Here is a 19232-nt window from a genome sequence, read left to right as displayed (position 1 = left end):
TCCTTTGTCTCATACAGGGCCCCATCATGTGCCTGAAACTAGCTTTATCTGATTGGCTGCATGACACAAACAAAGTCTGGACGGGGGTGTTGAGATGACCATATGACCATCATACAGAGTAAAGACTGAAACTAAAAAAAATTTAAGTGGCGAAAACAAGTTTCCATAAATTATTATTTTTTCCCTCAGAATTTAAAACAAACACTGCACATAAAGTTCAGTTTAACTTACTGAACCAAAAACCTGAAAAAATTAAGATGATTTAAAAATATTAAAATCTAATTGATTTTCTGTCAATTACCAATAACTGAATAAGTTTTAGGTCACGCTCCTGGGTAGATACTCCCAGAGGTAAGTGAGAAAAGACTGAGGTTATTTCAAAATGCCATCGTCCATCCCAGGGTCATGGGGAGGTTGGAGCCCATCCCTGTTGTAATGGGGTTCGAGGTGGAATATACACTGGACTGACTGCCAGTCCGTCGCAGGGCTAATGAGTCTCCACATCCCTAAAATATCCATCTAATGTTACAAATCTCTGAACTGTGAATTATGACGCAGTTTGGAGAGTTTCTCCTCGCCATCCAGTCGGAAATCAGCACACCAAGAGACACACGAGCAGGTTGGAAAGAAATGACAGTGAATTGTCAGTAAGTTTTTATTAAACCTTAAGTACAAACTGCAAAAGTAAAAAACAGTCAATTTAACCAACATGAGACTCTCTTTCCGAATGAAGGGAAAGGCCGAGTTACCAAATAAATTAAGTCACCAAAGACCCCACTGTGAGCAAAGTAGTTTATACTGTAGAAAAGGAAGGAAAAAAACAAAGAAAAAAAATAACTGAAGGACAAACAAAGAAAATCCCATCTGAATAAAATATATTGTAAGGCCATAAAAACTTGACAACCACTTTTTTTTTTTAAATGTTGAAAACACCCGACTTGGTATGTCATTAAATAGTCCTAAAACAGTTCAGTCTTCTGCAAGGGACAACAACCAACAAACTGGATTATAGGATTTTTTTTCCTTGACAGTCACCACTGGCAAGCTCAGTGCAACATGAGTAGCTACTACATTTTTGTTGAATTTTCAGTAATGAAAATGTAAAAACCCATTTTTTTGTGTGAACATATCATTTTTTTCCCTTTTCTTTAAAAAAGTAAAGCTAAACAAACAAAACTAGATCAGGAGGCCAGGGAGGAGGCGGGGCAGGTAAAGGGGGGGGGGGGGGGGGGGGGGGGCAGTCGTTGGCTACTCGATATCTTCTTTCTTAGCGATATAAGCAGCACTTAAAATTTTTATACACATTTACCAGAGCAACCCTGTAAGCGTCAAACTCACATGGATGAAGAAAGGGAAAAACGTAAGGCTTTTTCTTCATCGACCACTCTCCTCTGGAACACTTTCTCTCTTTCTCTGGTCCTTCCTTTCTTTCTTACTCAACCCCAGAAAAAAAGGCTCAAGTATTTAAAGAAATTTACAGGATTATGTACAAAAAAAAAGTTGATGTTTGTTTGCGTTGGGCTTTTTCTCCGCTCTTAAAAAAAGAAAAAAAAAAAATCACTAATATATCTGGAAAGGGGAAAAAATAAAAAAAAATAAAAAAAGACAGTAGAAGAAAGAAAAACTTGGATTTGATATTTCACATTTTACACTCTTTGACTAGTGGCTCTACTTGAGATAACACATTAGATCAACAAAGCTTAAAAAAACCCCAAATAATAATAATAATAATATAATATAATATTAATGTTTACTGGTACAGATGAAACAAGAGGACTGGAAGAATGGAATGTTAACACGATTGCACATCTAGAACCAGAAAAGCCCGACGAGCCTTTCTGCCCTGTGGGGGTCGGGGGGCGCGTGAGCTAGCAGAGTGAACCAATAGCAGGCGCCAACCCCCAGATTTTTTTTTTCCTCCTTTAAAAAGAATTTTGTGTTGTTATACAGTAATTATAACCAACAGCACCAATAAAATGGATCTCCTTGCTAAGTATCAGGCACCATTTCCACTTGCTAGTGAAGAAGGGATCCCTCCATACTACAAGGAAGTGAGGTGACCTTTTCACAGGTCAAGCAGCTGCAGCTCTGCCCCTCTCACGTCCGCCGACGAACAGAAAACAAAAAAGAAAACGTCCACAATGATGACAAAAATAAAAAATATACACAGAAAATTTCTCACGACAAAACAAAACTATCGAAAAAAGAAAGCTAAGATTCATAAACTGAACTTGGGGAAAAAAACAAAAACAAATTGTAGCCAACCAACAGTAAACCAACATCATCTGTCTTTCAAGTTTTTTTTACCTTGCATCTCCAACCCACATTTCATTAAAAAGAAAGAAAAAATAGGCAGGAACTGCATCAAGAATACATTAAAAGTGATTCCTCTTCCTCAAATAAAGGACAGAGAGAAACTTTGGGCAACTACTTGATGTCATTTTCATTTCACAAAATCATGGGAGGGAGGGAGCGGTGGTGAGTGGGGGGAAGGCCGCCTTTTCATTCCTCCTGTGTTCACAGTTGAGGGACATGTGATGTATCAGTATCATGGGTGAGAGGAAGGCAGGAAAGAGTGATGCAAGAAAAAGGTAATTATTGTAACCTCCTATCAGCTGAGGAAGGGTGGAGGTGGAGCTAAAGGGTAAAATGAGGCCTGTCAAGTCTGTGAACATTATACTTAATGCTTTCAATATTGACTCGGAGAGAGAGAGGTGTGTGTGTTCTAAAATCATCCAAAATAAAAACAAATTCTTCTTTCACACTAGTGCAAAAAAGACATCTTGCTTTTCTCTTTTTAGTTCCTTTTCCTTATAACAAGCCTGTCATTACTAAAGGAGAGGAGAATCTCTTGCTTATTAAAGAGATGGAGACTGAGGTCAGGCAAGGGGGGTCTTCAAAGCTCAAAAACAATCTCTAACATCGGGCGGTGAAGAAGGAGCGGTTTGATAGTGATCCTGCTTACTGTGGAAAAACAAAAACACAGGGATTCAGAGAAGTGGAGGGGGTGTGGTGGGATGTGGGCACAGCACACATGGGTGGCAATGTTGAGGCGTCCCGCCTCAGGACACGGCAGCGGCCTTGGGCATGTGGCTGGACGACAGGCGGGCCAGAGACACCTCTACGGTGGCGCGTTTTCGGGGTCCTCGCTTGGCTGGCGATGCTTTGGCAGGGCTTAAGCCGTGGCAGGGGTCCCCTCCTCCGCCACTAACAATGACTCCTCCAGCGTCGATGCTTCCTCCGTTCTTCAACATGGCTCGTCCACACACCTGGCTCACCAAACTGTTGATTTGCTCCTGTGTGGCAAAAGGAAGCAGAAAAAAGTGAGAAAAAAGGTGGTAATGAAGCAAATGCACACAAATCAAGAGCAGAAGGTAAAATGGAATATGGCAAAGTACAGGTGTGTCTACTGTTAAAAAAACATAAATAAAAATTTGAAAGTCTGATTACACCACAGGTACAACTCAGTATAAACATTTTCAGTAGCGGTGTGAAAAGCTAGCTGATGTCTCCCCCATCTGGACAGAGGGAGAATGGAAGCATAGCAGACCCACACAATGGTAGCTTACCTCATCATATCGATACATCATCTTAAGGCCTCTGCAGGATTTGTGCTTCTCCACATAGCGCAGGGCACACTCCAGACAAAAGACCACATTGTCAGTCTCCCGAACCACCTAAACGGGAAAAAAAGGCTTTTAGTAAAACAAAGAATTTATTTTCTTACTGAAAAGTGGAAATATTGATAAATCTCTATAATGTCTCATACTCATCATGCTTATACTGTTATCTCAGTAGTATTAAGTATGTTTAGTAAGTTACCTTTAACTTACAGAGCATACTGCAGGAATAATATGTACAAACTGAAAAAAACAAACAAAACAAAAACAACAACTCCTAGCGCCAATTCACAACAACAGTTGCCTCAAGGCGCTTCGTGCTGGACCCCACAATACTATAGAGAAAACCCCAACAATCAGATGATCCCGTTTGAGCAGCACTTGGCGACGGTGGGAAGGAACAACTCCCTTTTAACAGGAAGAGACCTCTGGCGCAACCAGGCTCAAGGAGGGGCAGCCACCTACCGCGACCGGTTGGGGGTTAGGGGAAAGAAGAGAAAGGAGAGCACAGAGAGGCCATGGAAAATGCACAAGCTACGGGAGAGAGTAGACAAAGGTTAATTAATATGCAAAATTGGCAAACAAATTCATCAGGATTGAAAAAGAGGTCACTGGAAAACAAGTGCATTATGGTCCCTCAGCAGCTTTTAGCAGCATAACTAAGTGATGCTTCAGGATCATCCAATCTGATACTGGACACTTTATGAACCACAGGTAGAGTCGAACTTAAACTCTGGATTTAGAGGGGCACCAATGAAGAGAAGCCAGGATTGGAGAAATACACACTCTCTTTCCAGTCCCTGTGAGTAGCTTTGCTGTGGCATTTAGAATCACCTAAAGGCTTTTAAGGGAGCTTCTAGAAAAGTCCAATAATAGATGTGTGTTTAATGTGCGAATTAAACGATATATCCCAGTTTAAAAAAAAATTAGTCCAAGATTCTTCTGTGTTTTTGGAAGCCAAGGTAATGCCATCTAAAGTAACTTCATGGCTATAAGAGATTTTAAGGTCAAATACAATAACCTCAGTTTTTTCTTAAGTAGAAATTAAGAAATTACCAAATCTTTTTGAATCATCTGGCTTCATAGATGGATATGACTTGGTATCATCTGCATAACAACAAAAAATGTATGCAGTGTTTTCTAATAATACAACCTAAGGGAACCACATATAACGTAAAAAACAAAAACATTTAAAAAAATTTAAAGTATTGGGCCCAGGACAGAACCTTGTGGAACTCCATGAATAACTTCAGTGTACGACGAAAACTCCCCATGTACATGCACAAATTGGGATCCATCAGATATGATTCGATAGATCGATTGGGTCTAACAGACATGTTGATGTTTACTTGAAGTAATTACTTCAGTGAGATCAATTGGCAAGAAGCACTCTAAATATCATACATCTGACATTTTTCAATAATGGTAAAAATTGTATTTGAAAGGAAATTCGTGAAGTCATTATTACTGATAGCTAACAGAACTGAAAAACTGATTAGCCTGACTAGCGCTGAGAAGAAACATGGGGTTGTTCCTGTTTTTGTCTTATCAGTGACAAACAGCATGATGGCCTAGCTTTACTGAGGACTTGTTTTTCATAAGGAATCAAGCTATTTTTCCAGGCCAGATGACAGTCTTCTAAATTAGCGGATCCCTAATTTCCACCATCTGTGTGAACTGTACCAGGGAGTCACACATTAAGATTAAGAGATCCTCTATCGTATCCTCTGTATAGACATCTACTGTATAGAAATGTTTTCCAGAGCGCTGTAGTTCATATTTTAAACAAAAGAGGTTTTTTGAGAAATACATTAAATGCTCAGTTCCTATGCAATATGTCGGGACAAGGTCAAGAATGTGATCAAAATATTGAGTTGAGGGTAGTAATGAATTAAACACAGTGTTGAAGTTGTTGTTTTCATCATCTACAAGCATAAATCTGCCAACAGAAACTTTTTGTCTTTTACAGTTCAACTGTTTAAGGCTAAGGATAATTACAGCTGTCTGAGTCTTTGCGGGATTAATAAACTAGAGTGAGAGATCACTGCCTTCATTTAAACTTAAAGTGTAACAGAAAATAAATCAACATGTTGATCGATTATTACATCATTTACTAACAGGGACTTTGAGAGAGTCCTAATATAAAAAATAAATCAATATTCAATTGTTTTGCTCTATTGAAATAGTTTTCATATATTTCTGGGAGCAGATGGTCTCTGTGAGTTTGGAGGGGGAGGGAAGCTGCTGAGAGACGTGTAAAGTTGCATACATACTGGAAGCGATTTGCTAATAGGGGTTGAAATTTGTAAGCATTTACTTCCTCCTACTCCCCTTTGAATGGAAAAAGGTCAGTATTTTTTCTAAGTGATGGAAAAAATACTGACCATTTTGTTAATAAACAAAAAAAATTATTTTTTGTTTATTAACATTTTTTTAAATAATATGTTTGAAATAAAGATTTGATTCAGATTCAGACTCATCGTGCATCGCTTTGAAGCTGATCGTTGGTCGCATGCAGACTTTTCAGGCTCCGGTTGCCTAGGTGACCCTCTAATGTATTGACTTCCAGGTCATACGTCAACCAACTGTATTCTTCACTCTCACTAATAGTCTATTCAACTGGTCGCTTTGAAGTTGAATACAATCTATTGCAGATCCCTCCCACTTTGTGTCGTCAGCAGTTTTTGCACCAAATAGTGTTCAGATATTGTTTCTGTGATCTCTGCTGTTGCTGCAAAACCCTTCCAGTGTGTACACAGCTTACAAATGCAGCTCTGCTTCCTGTGCTTGACTCTGCATAGATCATCCAGAATCAAACACATGATTTTTGTTTTTTAATAAATTCAGCAACATTCATAGAGATGAGAGCTGCACCACCCATAGTAGGATGGTTTGAGTCTCTCTAAAAAAGACCATGTTTTCCACAGAAAGTTTTCCAGTTACCCACGAAGCCCATATTGTTTGCTGGACACCTCCCAGACAGCCTGCAGCTAAAAGACAACATCCAGCTATGCATGTCAACCCAGGTCAGACTGGGGAGAAGACGCTGTTAGTAAAGTCACACACTAACTCAATGTTAGTTTTAGTGACTTGTGATTAAAACAACTGGATGCCATTACTTTCAATCTGAATTACAGTCTAAGTAAATCTACGTTTATCTTTAGTTCAAACAAATGCTCTGCTGTTGGAGTCTGCAGGTTCACGTTTCTAAGTATGAAGCTGCCAATGACCAGAGTTTTTTTCTCTGCAGGTGTCGCTGAGTGGAAAAAAACACATGGTTAGAATTTTGAACGTGCTAGTTGTGTACCAAGGGCTTCTCTTTCGGACTGCGCTTCCTTCCAGCAGCAGCCGGCCTTTCTTCCCGGCAGTGCATTTGGGTGACAGCTAAACTACTTTGGGCCTGGCTAGCCATTACAGCTGCAGGTTTACTTTCAACGGTGTGGAGCCATGCCTCCAATTCACCAAGCCTGGCCTCCAGCACAACAAAAAAGGTACTATTATTATACGAAACATTATCACTAAAGCAGGTCGAGTAGTAAGAGACCTACAATTACAGCCACACTAACCAGATGTAGGATTTCATTTATAAATATTTAGGATGAATATGTTGACTTGAAGGAAGGAAGGAAGGAAGTCCTTTGCAGGTAAACTGAACCCAAACCATTTAACATTTGACACACTGTCATGTTAAACCCCTGGGCGTTGTGCTCTCACCATGGACAGGTAGCAGAGATGTTGACAGATCTGGCAGCGCCTCTCTGAGGACTCCAGTGTCAGCCATTTGCCGCGAGGCTTCTTACGTCCCTCGATGGGTCCCAGGCTGCCATCGTGTGTGCCATAACGGGCAGAGGAGAGCAAACCTGCCTTGTAAAGTTCCTGACGTTGGCGCATCTCTATGTTCCTGATGGACAAAAACACTCTGAGTGAGAGCGGAAGTAAGTTTGCTGCTATCAAGGGGAAACTATCAGAGTGGAGCTTACAGAGAATGGCACTTACTCAGATCTCAGTACAGTAACACAATGGATATAATTGTATTATAGCCAACTTCAATCACAATTTATTCCTCTTCCTTTACAACAACGGTACATTTAGTCATTATAAGGTGAATTAGACCACACCTATCTTATGAACATAAGCTGACTCAAACAAAACCCAGAAGTTTGATACATAATAGGCAGTGTTTGATGTGGCGATCTTTAGAAATCTAATAAAACTGGATTTGTAGCTTTGCCGTGTTTGTCGTTTGTATGAGTTGTTGCATCATACCTGAGGTCTTTGAGAAGGGTGGAGATGGTGGTGAGGAGTAGGCCGTTGTCCCTCTTGGACTCAGCTGTGGCGATCTGATACAGTAGCTTCTCCATTGAGAATGGTTTGGCTATACAACGACATTTCAGGTCCTGTGAGTGGAAAAAACAAACAAAAAATCAGCCATTTAATATCTATTTTTGTCCAGCTTTCAGCCAAAATATAAAGGTGTGGACTAATATACTCCAAGAATGCTGACAATGTATAACAAAGAGAATATTTGTAGTGTAACCAAGATCAATGTTTCTCATCCTCTCCTATGATTCCTCACTAAAAATGTTTGTAATTTGCAAGAGCGTGTTTCAGGCAGTGCTCCACAGTGCAGCACATTTTATGAATGTCACATTACCCTGAAGGGTAATCTTAATGTGGCTGTGGGTATGATAGCATTGCTGAAGGTAGATGTACTTCCATCACTGTTATGCCCATAATGACAATGGGGAACATTTTCTTCTCCTCTATTGCAGCTATAATGAAGTCCAACGAGCCAAAGGTTTACTCGGGAGCTCTCTCACGCTCACAAACATGAAACAGAACTCAAAGGTCAAAACACCGGCTGAATTAAGTTCATTTCAGTGTTAATCACCTCTACCCAAATTGAATCTTTAACAGCTGCAGTCCACAGCACTGTTGCGAAATAAAAACAAACAGTGATGTAAAATGTGTCATTATTCATCGAAATGGCCTTTGGTTCAGCTTTGTCGGCCCTGATTTATATGCTGACCTTTGCGGCTTGGTAACCCAGGTTCATCCAGTGTGGTGTGGCAAAGTGCACCGTCTCTGACACGCTGTAGCCACAGCACACTTTAGAGACAAAGGCACCGGGGAAGCAGACCACAAACTGGCCACTCCGCTGGACAGTACGATAAACCTTGATGCCTTCACGGCACAGCACCTCTGGAGATATCTGGAAGAGTGAAATAAACGGCGTTACATTTCCAAGTGACTCTGCAAAGTTTTAGGATCAAAAGCATCGCTTCCTTCCAGTTAAAATATATGTGAATGGATTTTTATAGACTTACCATGATATTCTTCTCCAGCATCTCTAGTCCTGGCGTGCCATTGGCCTGAAGCAGTGTATGGACCACCTTGTTCAGCTTAGCCTTCTCCTCAGCAGGGATAGAATACCTGTCCGAGCACACACACAGACATCAGTTTCAAACTTTTCACTTAGTTTTCCTTTATTCAAGTCTATTAGTTCTCTCGTCTAATTTTACACATTTTTACCATATTAACAAGTTTTTGGTGCACACACTTACACTGAGACAACGCCTCTGTGCATACTTACCAAATGCAATCAGCACCAGTGTGTAAGTAATCAATATATGGAAGGCGATTTTGGTCTCGAGACCAGCATGAGGTAGAAAAGACCATGCCAATGTTTAGCCAGGGAATGGTCACCCCTGTAGAGACAGGAAGGTTAAGTGAGACAGAAACATTAATATCTGCAGGCTAAACAACAGAAACGGCTCAAACATCTGGAGTGATCAAGATAACACAGACCATCTACGTACAGACTGTGCTATGAAAATAATTCTCACCAGGCACAGCACCCAGATGCCTCAGTATGGATCCAGAGTTATTTGGGAGAACATTGAGGTTCCATCCATGTCTGAGGAAAGAAGGAAAAGAAGACGTTTTTATAAGAATGACTTTTGAGGAAGCAGATAGTTTGACTGTTAAAAAGTTTTATCTGACCGGTGATCAGGTAAAGACTTTGCTGCAGGTAGAAAAATGTACCCAAACTCATAAGATGGATGAGAAACACTTACTTTGAAAATGGCTCTGACTTTCCTGTGGGGAAACCACTGCCATGTGTACTGGTGTCCACCTTCCCACAATGCACTGCCACATGGCAATCTCTCTGTTCCACAATCCTCCAGTACTCTTGCTGCAAGAGGACAAAAACAGAAAACTAGTAAGAGAAAGTATGCATGAAACTGAGTACAGGATTCAGGGTGTGCCTCATGGTCAGTCATGCTGGTAGCTGACATCGAGAAGAAACCAACTCACCTTTTAAAAATGATCTTAGTTACGGTCTGCTTGATTTCATTAACAGATGTATTATTTGATAGGGCTAAATGTTTTCTCATTTAAAAAAAAGTAATTACAACAAAGATTTAACACTGAAAGCTACTTTAGATAATGAAGATGATGTTTGATAAAGATGACAGGATGCTAACCTCAACCTCAGCAGCAGACGGTTCCTTGTTAAAGCACATGGTCATGGTGTTCCGCGCTATCCTGAAGAAGTTGGTCAAAGACACCGATTTCCCCTGCAAATCACATGAATTTAAGATTAATCATCAGTGGAATCTATTTTTCCCATGATGCATGAGTCAAGAAGTCAAATGGAGGGCGATAAGGATAAAACATTGCATATCTGACTGTGTGTGTTTCTATAAGGATCTCTACTCCCTTTGTTAGTGTGAGACACAATTCCCCTGGACTTGACCCTCTCCCACTGACACCCTGCTACACAGAATCTTTGAAGGTGACCATAAATCTGCCAACTCTGAGCCTGAAGATGTGCAGACCAGGCTGAAGTTTGACCTTGTGGATTCCTAATGTTCACAGTGACATTTTGTTTTTTTCTTCTTTTTCCCTCTTATGTGTTTGCAAGTACTATCTGACTTAGTTCTTTTTATGATTGCACTAGCTTCAGGGTTGTGAAACAATGCAGTTAAATTACAGTCTGGTGCACCGACAAGACTTTTTGTCATTCAGTAGCGGCGCTTTTTCGAGCTTTTTCCCAGTGTAATTACAGTTAATTACACCCTAGACGTGCACTTTGTCCTCTCGATCGAAAAAGTGAAACATAAGCTCCTCTTGGGGGGCACTTGTGATGAATAATAGCCACAAATCTGAGCTCTGCAAAAAAGTGATGAGTCACGTTTTGACAGGACTTCCAAGTCAGGACAGTGACAGCCATTCACATGTCACTGTGCACTGAGCAGTACTTGTATAACTACAGGGTCACGTTTGTTGGGGGTGGGGGGGGGGGGGGGGGGTGTACATACAGAGGGATTTGGTTACCAAAAGGAAAGGACAGAAAAAAAAAATCAAATGAGATCCAGATTGGAGATGGGTGGGGTATTGTGCAGTGAGTGAACACAGAAAGTTTAATTACAGTTTCGACCCAAGATGCTGCTTCAAAATAAATGTACACAAACAGTCACATGGCCCATTTTTGTGCACACAGAGTGAACAATTTCAAATTTCCACATGCGCACAAACTACTGGGGGTCGAATAGGTACGCAGAGAATTTGGCAAGAGTGAGAGAAACTGGGTGGGGGTGGGGGGCTGTGGAGAGGACTGGATATTTGGGAAAATAGCTGAGAGCAAGGACATGGGCTGAAGGAGAGAAGCCATGAGGAGAGGGCTGGACGCAAGGAGCTGAAGGGTTATGAAAGCTTGTGGAGGCGGGGCTTTGGAAGTGTGGGGGGGATGGGTACGCGCTGTTTTGGGGGCTGCCATTTCTCTGACCTACATTTTCAGCCAGCCATAATCAGCAGGCCTGCAAGCGGGCTGGGGAAATGCATCTTATGTGGTCCACAAATACACACATGAGCAACTCTACAGACCACCTTACCAAACACAGCTGCACAGAAATATTAAAACAAAACCACAAGAAAATAAAACTGCCGGCCCCTCACTTCAATGGCCCAACTATTTCTGTGTAAAAGCAGGTGTGCATACTTCTGAGGTTTGCTTAAACAAACCACGAACTGTGGCAGTTAACAGCACGATATTGTTACCAAGAGCACAGTAAGAAAATTCAATAGGCACTCACATCTGTGTGGTTAACAACATCCCAACAATGTCTCCGAGTGAAATCCACTTTGTTGAAAACAATATATAGCACAAGCAAACAGGGTGTACATTTGGTCGCTTAAGATGTGACAGAGGAAACAGTCAAATTAAGTGTTGAATGTTTACACCTCATGAGCGATATATATCTCGATTCACTGAAGTCTCTCTAAAAAGGTGCTCTGGCACTGACGACAGGCCAGAAAAGATCGCTCCAACCGCACATTTACCATATAAACAAGACAATGTACATCAGGTTGGACCAAAGGAGTAAAAGAAACCCAACAATGCCTGCCAAAGTGGTATGAAAATAATACTAAGGGCGACCATAACATAAGGAAATAAGGTAGACGTCACTTGTTTCCATGCCTTGGAGCTGATCTTTAAACAGCAGGTCAATAAGAGACAAAAGGTGTTAACAGCATGTAATGACTTATCACAAGAAAAGTGCAGAGAGCAGAAACGTATGCATAAGCAATAACAAAAGGTAAACTTACGTGCCTCTTGTCTGTATGCTTCAAATGTGTGCCATAAACAGCAAGTGTCGTCTTCATCCTCACCTTGTAAATACATTTGTGCTGGTCACTGAGAACACCCCTGTCCTCCACCTCCTGCTCTTCCGCATGCTGCCTGTCCTCTTTGCCTTGTTTTTCCTGAGCGAAGAGCCGGCGCCGGCCTGCTTTGACCTGAGCCTCCAGTTCCTTCAGATGGTGATACACTCCATTGGTGCGGTGGTTTCCTGTTGCCCCTCCCACTATCCCGCCAACGAGCCCGTTTTTGGGCTCGTAGCGCGGCAGAGAGAAAGCGCCAGGCGCTGAAGAATCTGCGAGGCCCTCCAGAGGGCCGCGGCGAGACTCCAGGTCCTTTTTCTCCTGCAGCACATCAGTCTGCAGTCTCAAGCGCTCCTCAGCACCGAGTGAGTCGTAGGACAAGATGTACTGCAGGTAAGCCTCCTGCAGCTTGGCCAGCCGATCCTGTGCAGACTTGGGGATGCGCAGGAGGTCGGCGAGCTTGGTCCACTTCTTCAGGTCCATCACCTGCTGCATGCCGCCCATGTCATTGATGAGCTGGAAAAAACGAGACAGGTCCACTTCGCAGCCACCTGCATGGAGCAGAAAAGGAAGGTTCAGTAAGAGGAGAACATGAGCAGCACTTACAAAAACCAGCGGCAAGTGGTGGTTTTGGAGTGCGTTCAACAGAACATTTGTTTCATAGGCTAACATGAAAAAGTGACATAAAATAACAATTTTGACTCGTAAAATAATGTCGTGTACATAAAGAAGTTTTCAGTTTTCACTAATATAAACTCCGCTTTTTAAAAAGTCGCAGAAATCAAGCTAATCTAAAAGAATGCCATCTTGGGTCATCTGCTCCTTTGGCTAAACATGCCGTTCCCTCCTGCCCAGTTCATTTTATTTGAAACAGCCAATCCACCTTTCAAAACGGATCTGAACCTTCATTGTGCCAAACACAGACGCAAATTACTGTTAATGTAGAACTGATCTGCTGGGGACAGTAAAAGAAGTCATTTGAAACCAGGGTACCCTGGCTGGCTGCGCTGTGGACCGTTGGCTGCCAGGTTTCTCTGGCCAACAGCCCTCACTCTAGCCCTGGCTCTAATCTGTATTCAGCTGTATATAAAAGCTACACACAGCACAAGAGACTGCACAAACTCAACCAGGGCAAAACTAAACAGCCACTTGTTTGCACACATGAGAATTTGCACATGCACAAAGCTCACACATTGGATTTCCGTCCCGACCCGAGGCTGTTTAAATGCTCATAAAACGCTTATGTCATCATGAGAAATAGAAGGTGACTGAGCAATCTGAGAGAAATATTGTTTTCATTGGCCGCCAGGCTCCTTTCTGATATGTTCCACATTGTTGCTGTCATCTATAAAACGGCGAGATACAAATCAGGTCGAATACTGCTGAAGCTCTCGGAGAACCAGTGATATCAACGGAAACAATAAGTAGTGCATAAGTGTCACAGTAAACAGTTTTATAGAGCAAAGGAGGCCAAACCACAGTTAAACTGCAGAATACAAAGGTTTTTGTGATTGTAAATCATCTTCTTTGTTGTACTTATCACCATAAACAGCAACATGTGAAAGACCAGGATCCAGGAGAAATTAAATTAGGAGTCTGTGACAAACCATACTCTGTGTGTGCGTCGATAAAGTACTGAGCAGATGTTGCTATTTTGTAACCTGTACTTGCACATTTTTTCCTATAAAGAAATTGTTTATTGAGGGATGTGGATAGCCATGTTTTGACTGGGTTGAGTGTGCTTGTGTTTATGTCTGTTTACTTGTTTGCTAATAATCACTCTTAGAAAGTAAGCTCTGGTTCTACGTGACAGTGTGCAGGAAGAAACCTGTGGCCTATCACTCATCACTCAAACTCTGCACATACTTTACATGCTCAATATGCTCATTTACAGTTTCATAAATACATTCGGGAGTATGATAGAACAGCTTTACATTCTCTCATATAGAAAAAATAAAAACTAAATCACATCATATTCTCTCATGCTATAACATTGCTGTCGCACTCATTTCTCCCTCTGAAACATATCTCATGTTTCTTTAACGGCCTTCTGAAAAATCAAGTCCGTTCTTATTGGTCGGCAGGCAATCAGACAATGAAATGAATGAACAGTGCTTGAATTCAGTAATGCAGCAACAGAAATCAGCGTATGATTCTAAATGGCACAAACTATGTCATTGCACCACATCACACCATTTATTTTTCATGCTTACACAAAGAATCAGCAATTCTGAGTTCCCCCTTCAGCAATATGAAAGCACTGTGTGACCAGAAACAACAACAATTCACTGGATCTTCAGCTCTTCTGACTTTTATGTTCAGTTGTGCCAGAAAAAATAAATAAATAAAAAACACATGTGGCATCATCATGGTCAAGACTTTTTGAGGCAGCTGCTCCTTGTTTGTGGGCATGCTAAGCTGGCATTTTTGCAAATGTGTTGCAAACAAGGGTTTAAAAATAAAAATAAAAAAAAAGCCCGGTCAGCCAACTAAGCATTTTAGACTGTTCAGGTGCAGCTTGCAATTTTGCAGAGCTTTAACATCCCTAAAGAAAAAAAAAAGTCAACTCCAAACAAACAACACAGCATCTTACACTTAACACCCTAGCATACAGTACTGCTACTGTACATTCACATACACATGTGCGTGTTCACTTACCAATGACAGGTGGCTCATCCATGGTAATGCCCTGAGATTTAAGGTGCTTGCGGATGCAAGCCAGCCGCTGCACATTGGGGCCCCAGCGCCGGCCCAGCATGTGGACTCTCTGCACCTGTGTAACAAAACGCATCTCCTCGCTCAGCTTACACTCTGGTCGCCAGTCTGGTGGTGGCGCCACACGGCACATGCCAGCCACTTCAGCCTGTTCCCTCACCGCATCCAAGTACACCAGGGGGTCCTGAAACTCCCTTGGAGCCGGCCGGAAAATGGGGACTTCACCCAGGGCTGCCCAGCCCTCCGGCTTACTCCGGTGGCGCTCCCACTCCTTCTCTTGCTCGCGTTCCTTCTGACGCGTCAGCTCTTTCTCACGCTCCCACTCCTTGTCACGGTCAACAGCCCGCAATGCTGCCGGTTTGAGCTGTCCAGGGCTGTTGGTGGAAGTAAGAGGAGAAGAGGTGGAGGAGGACACAGAGGTTTGTTGGGGGTCTGAGGTAGTGCTGACGTGACTGGGGTTCGGTGAGTGATTCTGGCCTAATGAGGGGGAGGAGGCACTCCGACCATGGGACCTGCTCTGCTGCTGCTGTGCTTGTCGTATCAACATCAGCTTGCCAGCCGATGCCCGCTTAGGTCGCTGGTTCACCGGCTCCGCGTTGGCTGCTGGTGTAGAAGGAGGCAGGGTTTGTTGAGGAGGGAGAGTAGAAGATGGAGGTGGGGTAACAGGTTGAGTTTGTTTAGGAGAAGGGGGTGTTTCTGATTCGTGTCCATTAGAAATTGGAGTGGTAGACGAGGTGTTTTGCGTGGTAGCTTTCTCTTGATTGGCCACCTTCTTGCTGCTGCTGCGGGTCTCCAAAGGAGTGGATTGGAGCTTGGCCTTCTTGGCCTCAGTGCCATGCGTTTTGGCTTTGTGCTCAACCACCCCCGTCCCCACCGAGTTGAGCAGCACCTCCAGACGCCGCTTGGAGTTCCGCAGTCCTTCTCGACCATGGCACTCCCCCTGGCCCTGCTGGCACAGTTTCTGTGCATCCTCCTTGGCCAGGGTGTTGTGCCGCTGCCCATTTAGCCTGCCGTTGGGACGGCCGCCGGCAGCCACATTGTGCAGCCCATTGGATAGTAGCACCTGTTTGCGGGTTTTTGCATTGCTGTGGTGGGCTGGTGCCGCTGCTTTTCCTGAGTTGGCCAGCCCATTGCTGGCTGCTGGCTGGCTGTGCTGATTGTGATTGTTCGCTGACGATGGTGCCGAGGCGGCGCTGTTGTGTTTGTTGCTGCTGCTGAGTTTGGTTTTCTTGCCCAGTTCTTTCTGTTTGGCTTTGGTGTAGGTGACGTGGCCCTTGGACACGGTGGCTGTGTACTTCTTCACAGTTTTGGAGGGCAGTCGGAAGTCGCGGCTCTTTTTGGCACCATTGACGGCTTGTGCCGAGCCCGCCCGTGTCAGCCCGTTTACTTTAGAAACCTGAGATGCACAGAAGAAGCAGGGAGAGACAATTGAGACATGTTAGATGTCATAGAGTGACCAATCTTACAACAATCATGTGACTACAGTACGTCTGTTTTAGAAAAAGGACTCATTGTAAGAAACAACAGTGGGTGGCATGCTGACCGAGTTTAAACAGAACAGAACTGCTGTTGTCAGGTCAGATTCCTTTCATTGTTAAAAACACTATTACAGCTAACATAGTATAAATGATTTTCCCAAAACGCACACACACGCACACACAGAGAGAGAGAGAGAGAAAATAAAATTATCAGAATGTACAAGCCAACACATGCAGGGGCGTGGGCGCACCCACACTCCATGCTATGAAGAGGCCAAACATTCAGATGCTAGCTGTGCAGTAAAACATTTGGCTGGTCAGACCAAAGCTATTTGCGGAAACCGTCGCTATTCATTAGGGAGCCAATCAACTGTCTAGATTACTATACTTTTAAAATCTGCTGCACTTTTGTAGACTGCTCTCAGCACAACGACTGAGATTCAGCAAAGGATATGTGCAAACCAAAACCAAAGCCACTACATCCTGAGATAAACAACAGTTTAGAGCGAGTAGAGAGCGAGAGAGAGAGCGAGAGAGATGGCAGACATGAAATGGAAAGCAGGGATGGCTCCTTGATTTCTGCTAGCAGATGGCTGGACAGTATGAGGTAGAAGGTGGGGTCACTGGGATGGAATAAAATCCCATCAGGACGTATAAAAATAGCCTTTTATTTGGCTATCGCTTTTTTAAAAATGCCAGACTTCATTTTTTGGGGTAAAAAGGTGTTTTAATGGACATGATGGAGAAGTATGGAGAAGCAAGTGAGTGTATATTGAGCCCATGTGTGTTTAAGTCTTTAAACCACCAGCTGTAGATCTGAGGTTTGGTACAGTGGTGTCTAGTTCCACCGCTAGCATACTGGGATGCAGCTGTGGGAAGAAACATGGCCACCCTCTCCCTCAGTTCAAAGAGCTCTACAGCTGCCTCAGCACATGTTAAACTGTGTTGTTTTTTTTGTCTATTTTCCCATTAGAGCGTGGCTCTTTCTGATGTGCCCATTATTTGTCCAGCTTTCACTCACATTTCTCTTCATAGCTTTATTTCCTGCCTGTCTCTTTTTCCCCTCCCCCCAAAGGTATTTCATCTCTATACATATTTCAGAACATTATCCCCTCTCATCCCACCTTAAAAGCTGCTAGAGGTGTCTGTGGAGTAAAACATCCCTTGCACTCTAGGCCAAAGTATAAACACTTTATTTTAGTACCAATACCAATATCTATTGGCAAAAAGCTAATATCTGTCAGGGCTCTACTTTTACCTTCTTTTTGGTTAGCCTACACATGAGAATGATAAGAAATCTTAAGATCTTAAGAGTTAAAGATCCCTGTTTGCTTGTATGAAATGGTAAAGTGGGGATCACAGCTCTGTAGTTATACCAGTGAAAGCTCCTTCAAATACAAGCCAACATGATTTTATTGTATGTCTTTTTTCTCATGTTTCAAAGTCATGCATTCAAAGCACGGCTAGGCAGATTTGTACACAACACATGAGAGCCCTGCTTTTCATTAGAAAACATGAAAAACAAAATGCGTCTGTATTTTATTGCTGTCATTCTGCTGCGTCTGTCTGTTTGGACTAGCTGGAGGTGGACCACATGAACAAGGCGGGAGGGAGGATGGGAGAGGATGGAGTTATCAATCACAGCCAGGGCGCCACAGGAGGGAGGTGACAGCCGGTCCATTGACAGGTTCGCCTTTGAAGGGCTCTCGTGTCACGTGTGTGTGTGTGTGTGTGTGTGTGGATTGTATTGTGTTTGCCTCAGGTGGTGGGGGGCCGACACAAAGACCAGGCCATTAAAAGATAAGGGGGAACTGAAACCTAACCCTGCCTCCGTCAATCACTCCCCCCGTCTCCCTACATACACAAACGCTTCTTCTCACAATGGAGGGAAAATAACGCCAAAAATAAAACAGGGGGACAAGGCAGAGGGAGGAGTAAATGCAGATTGAGTAGAAATAGGAGCAGATAAAGTAAGTCTGCCGGCTAAAACGCTGTTTTCATGAGATAAACAGTGACAAAAAAAAAAAAAAAAAAAAAAAAACTCCTACGACTCCAAAACTTGACTACTAAAAAGAATATATCCACAGATAAGAAAAGTTTCAGGCAACAGGTTATTTAGGGCAACAACGATGTCTAAACAGCTGTCTGTCATAAAGCTGCAGGATAAATATGGGAAGTGTTTGTCATATCTAATCAGCAACTTTTGCTGACAATGTGAGAGACAACAAAACTGTCATGACACCTTCCTGCCACAAGAGGGCTCAGAGGACCGCCTCGCTTAAAAAGGGTGGGGGGGGGGGGGGGGCTCTCAGCAGGTCTCCCTCACTTTTTATTTGGTGTGGTGGAAAAGGAGGAAGGCAAGAGTGATGATGAGGTAGAATATGAAAGAAAGAAAGGTTCACTTCTAATAGCGACTGGCAGCGAGAAATGAAAAGAACGACGAACAGAATAAGAGAGACAATAAAGAGCCAAAAGGAAAAAAAATAGAGCACACAGAGGCAGGAGGCAGGCAGCCGGAGACTGTTCATTTGCACGTGAGTGGGAAGGAGAGGGAGGGGGAAAGGAGGTGGGTCTAGATGACATCATGTGTTGCTATAGCCCAGCTGAGGCCTGCCAGGAAGATTTTTAACACACAATATCTGCAGGAGCAGGCCCTGAGAAGGCGGGGGTGGGGTGGGAGATAGACAGCGAGAGGAGGCCAGCCAGAGGATAGAATAAGACAGCAGAAAGTTTAACCCTTTCAAAGCTTTGC

The 19232-nt window shown here is 43.0% G+C and overlaps 1 protein-coding gene across 2 annotated transcripts in view; it reads right to left on the bottom strand.

Annotated features, from left to right (window-relative positions):
- Positions 1 to 641: 641 nt before the first annotated feature.
- The window catches only part of jarid2b (jumonji and AT-rich interaction domain containing 2b), a 106855-nt gene continuing 88264 nt past the window's right edge, over positions 642 to 19232 (bottom strand). The window contains exons 7-18 of one of the 2 annotated variants that reach the window (XM_085262942.1): positions 14946 to 16398; positions 12234 to 12838; positions 10109 to 10201; positions 9698 to 9816; positions 9467 to 9537; positions 9214 to 9328; positions 8948 to 9053; positions 8650 to 8832; positions 7887 to 8017; positions 7335 to 7521; positions 3570 to 3677; positions 642 to 3296 (exon numbers count right to left, since the gene is read on the bottom strand). In XM_085262942.1, the coding sequence (XP_085119068.1) occupies positions 3063 to 3296; positions 3570 to 3677; positions 7335 to 7521; positions 7887 to 8017; positions 8650 to 8832; positions 8948 to 9053; positions 9214 to 9328; positions 9467 to 9537; positions 9698 to 9816; positions 10109 to 10201; positions 12234 to 12838; positions 14946 to 16398 (3405 nt within the window). In that variant the 3' untranslated portion in view covers positions 642 to 3062. The remainder of the gene's footprint in view (positions 3297 to 3569; positions 3678 to 7334; positions 7522 to 7886; positions 8018 to 8649; positions 8833 to 8947; positions 9054 to 9213; positions 9329 to 9466; positions 9538 to 9697; positions 9817 to 10108; positions 10202 to 12233; positions 12839 to 14945; positions 16399 to 19232) is intronic. The other variant, XM_085262943.1, reaches the window with a different exon arrangement.

The sequence above is a fragment of the Mchenga conophoros genome, linkage group LG22 (genome assembly GCF_057382185.1).
Source record: "Mchenga conophoros isolate Kocher_MC1m ecotype Shallow Benthic linkage group LG22, M_conophoros_male_GT1.1, whole genome shotgun sequence".
Lineage (NCBI taxonomy): Eukaryota > Metazoa > Chordata > Actinopteri > Cichliformes > Cichlidae > Mchenga > Mchenga conophoros.
The sequence above is the reverse complement of the archived record's forward strand: the minus strand, read 5'-3'. Positions and strand labels throughout refer to the sequence as shown.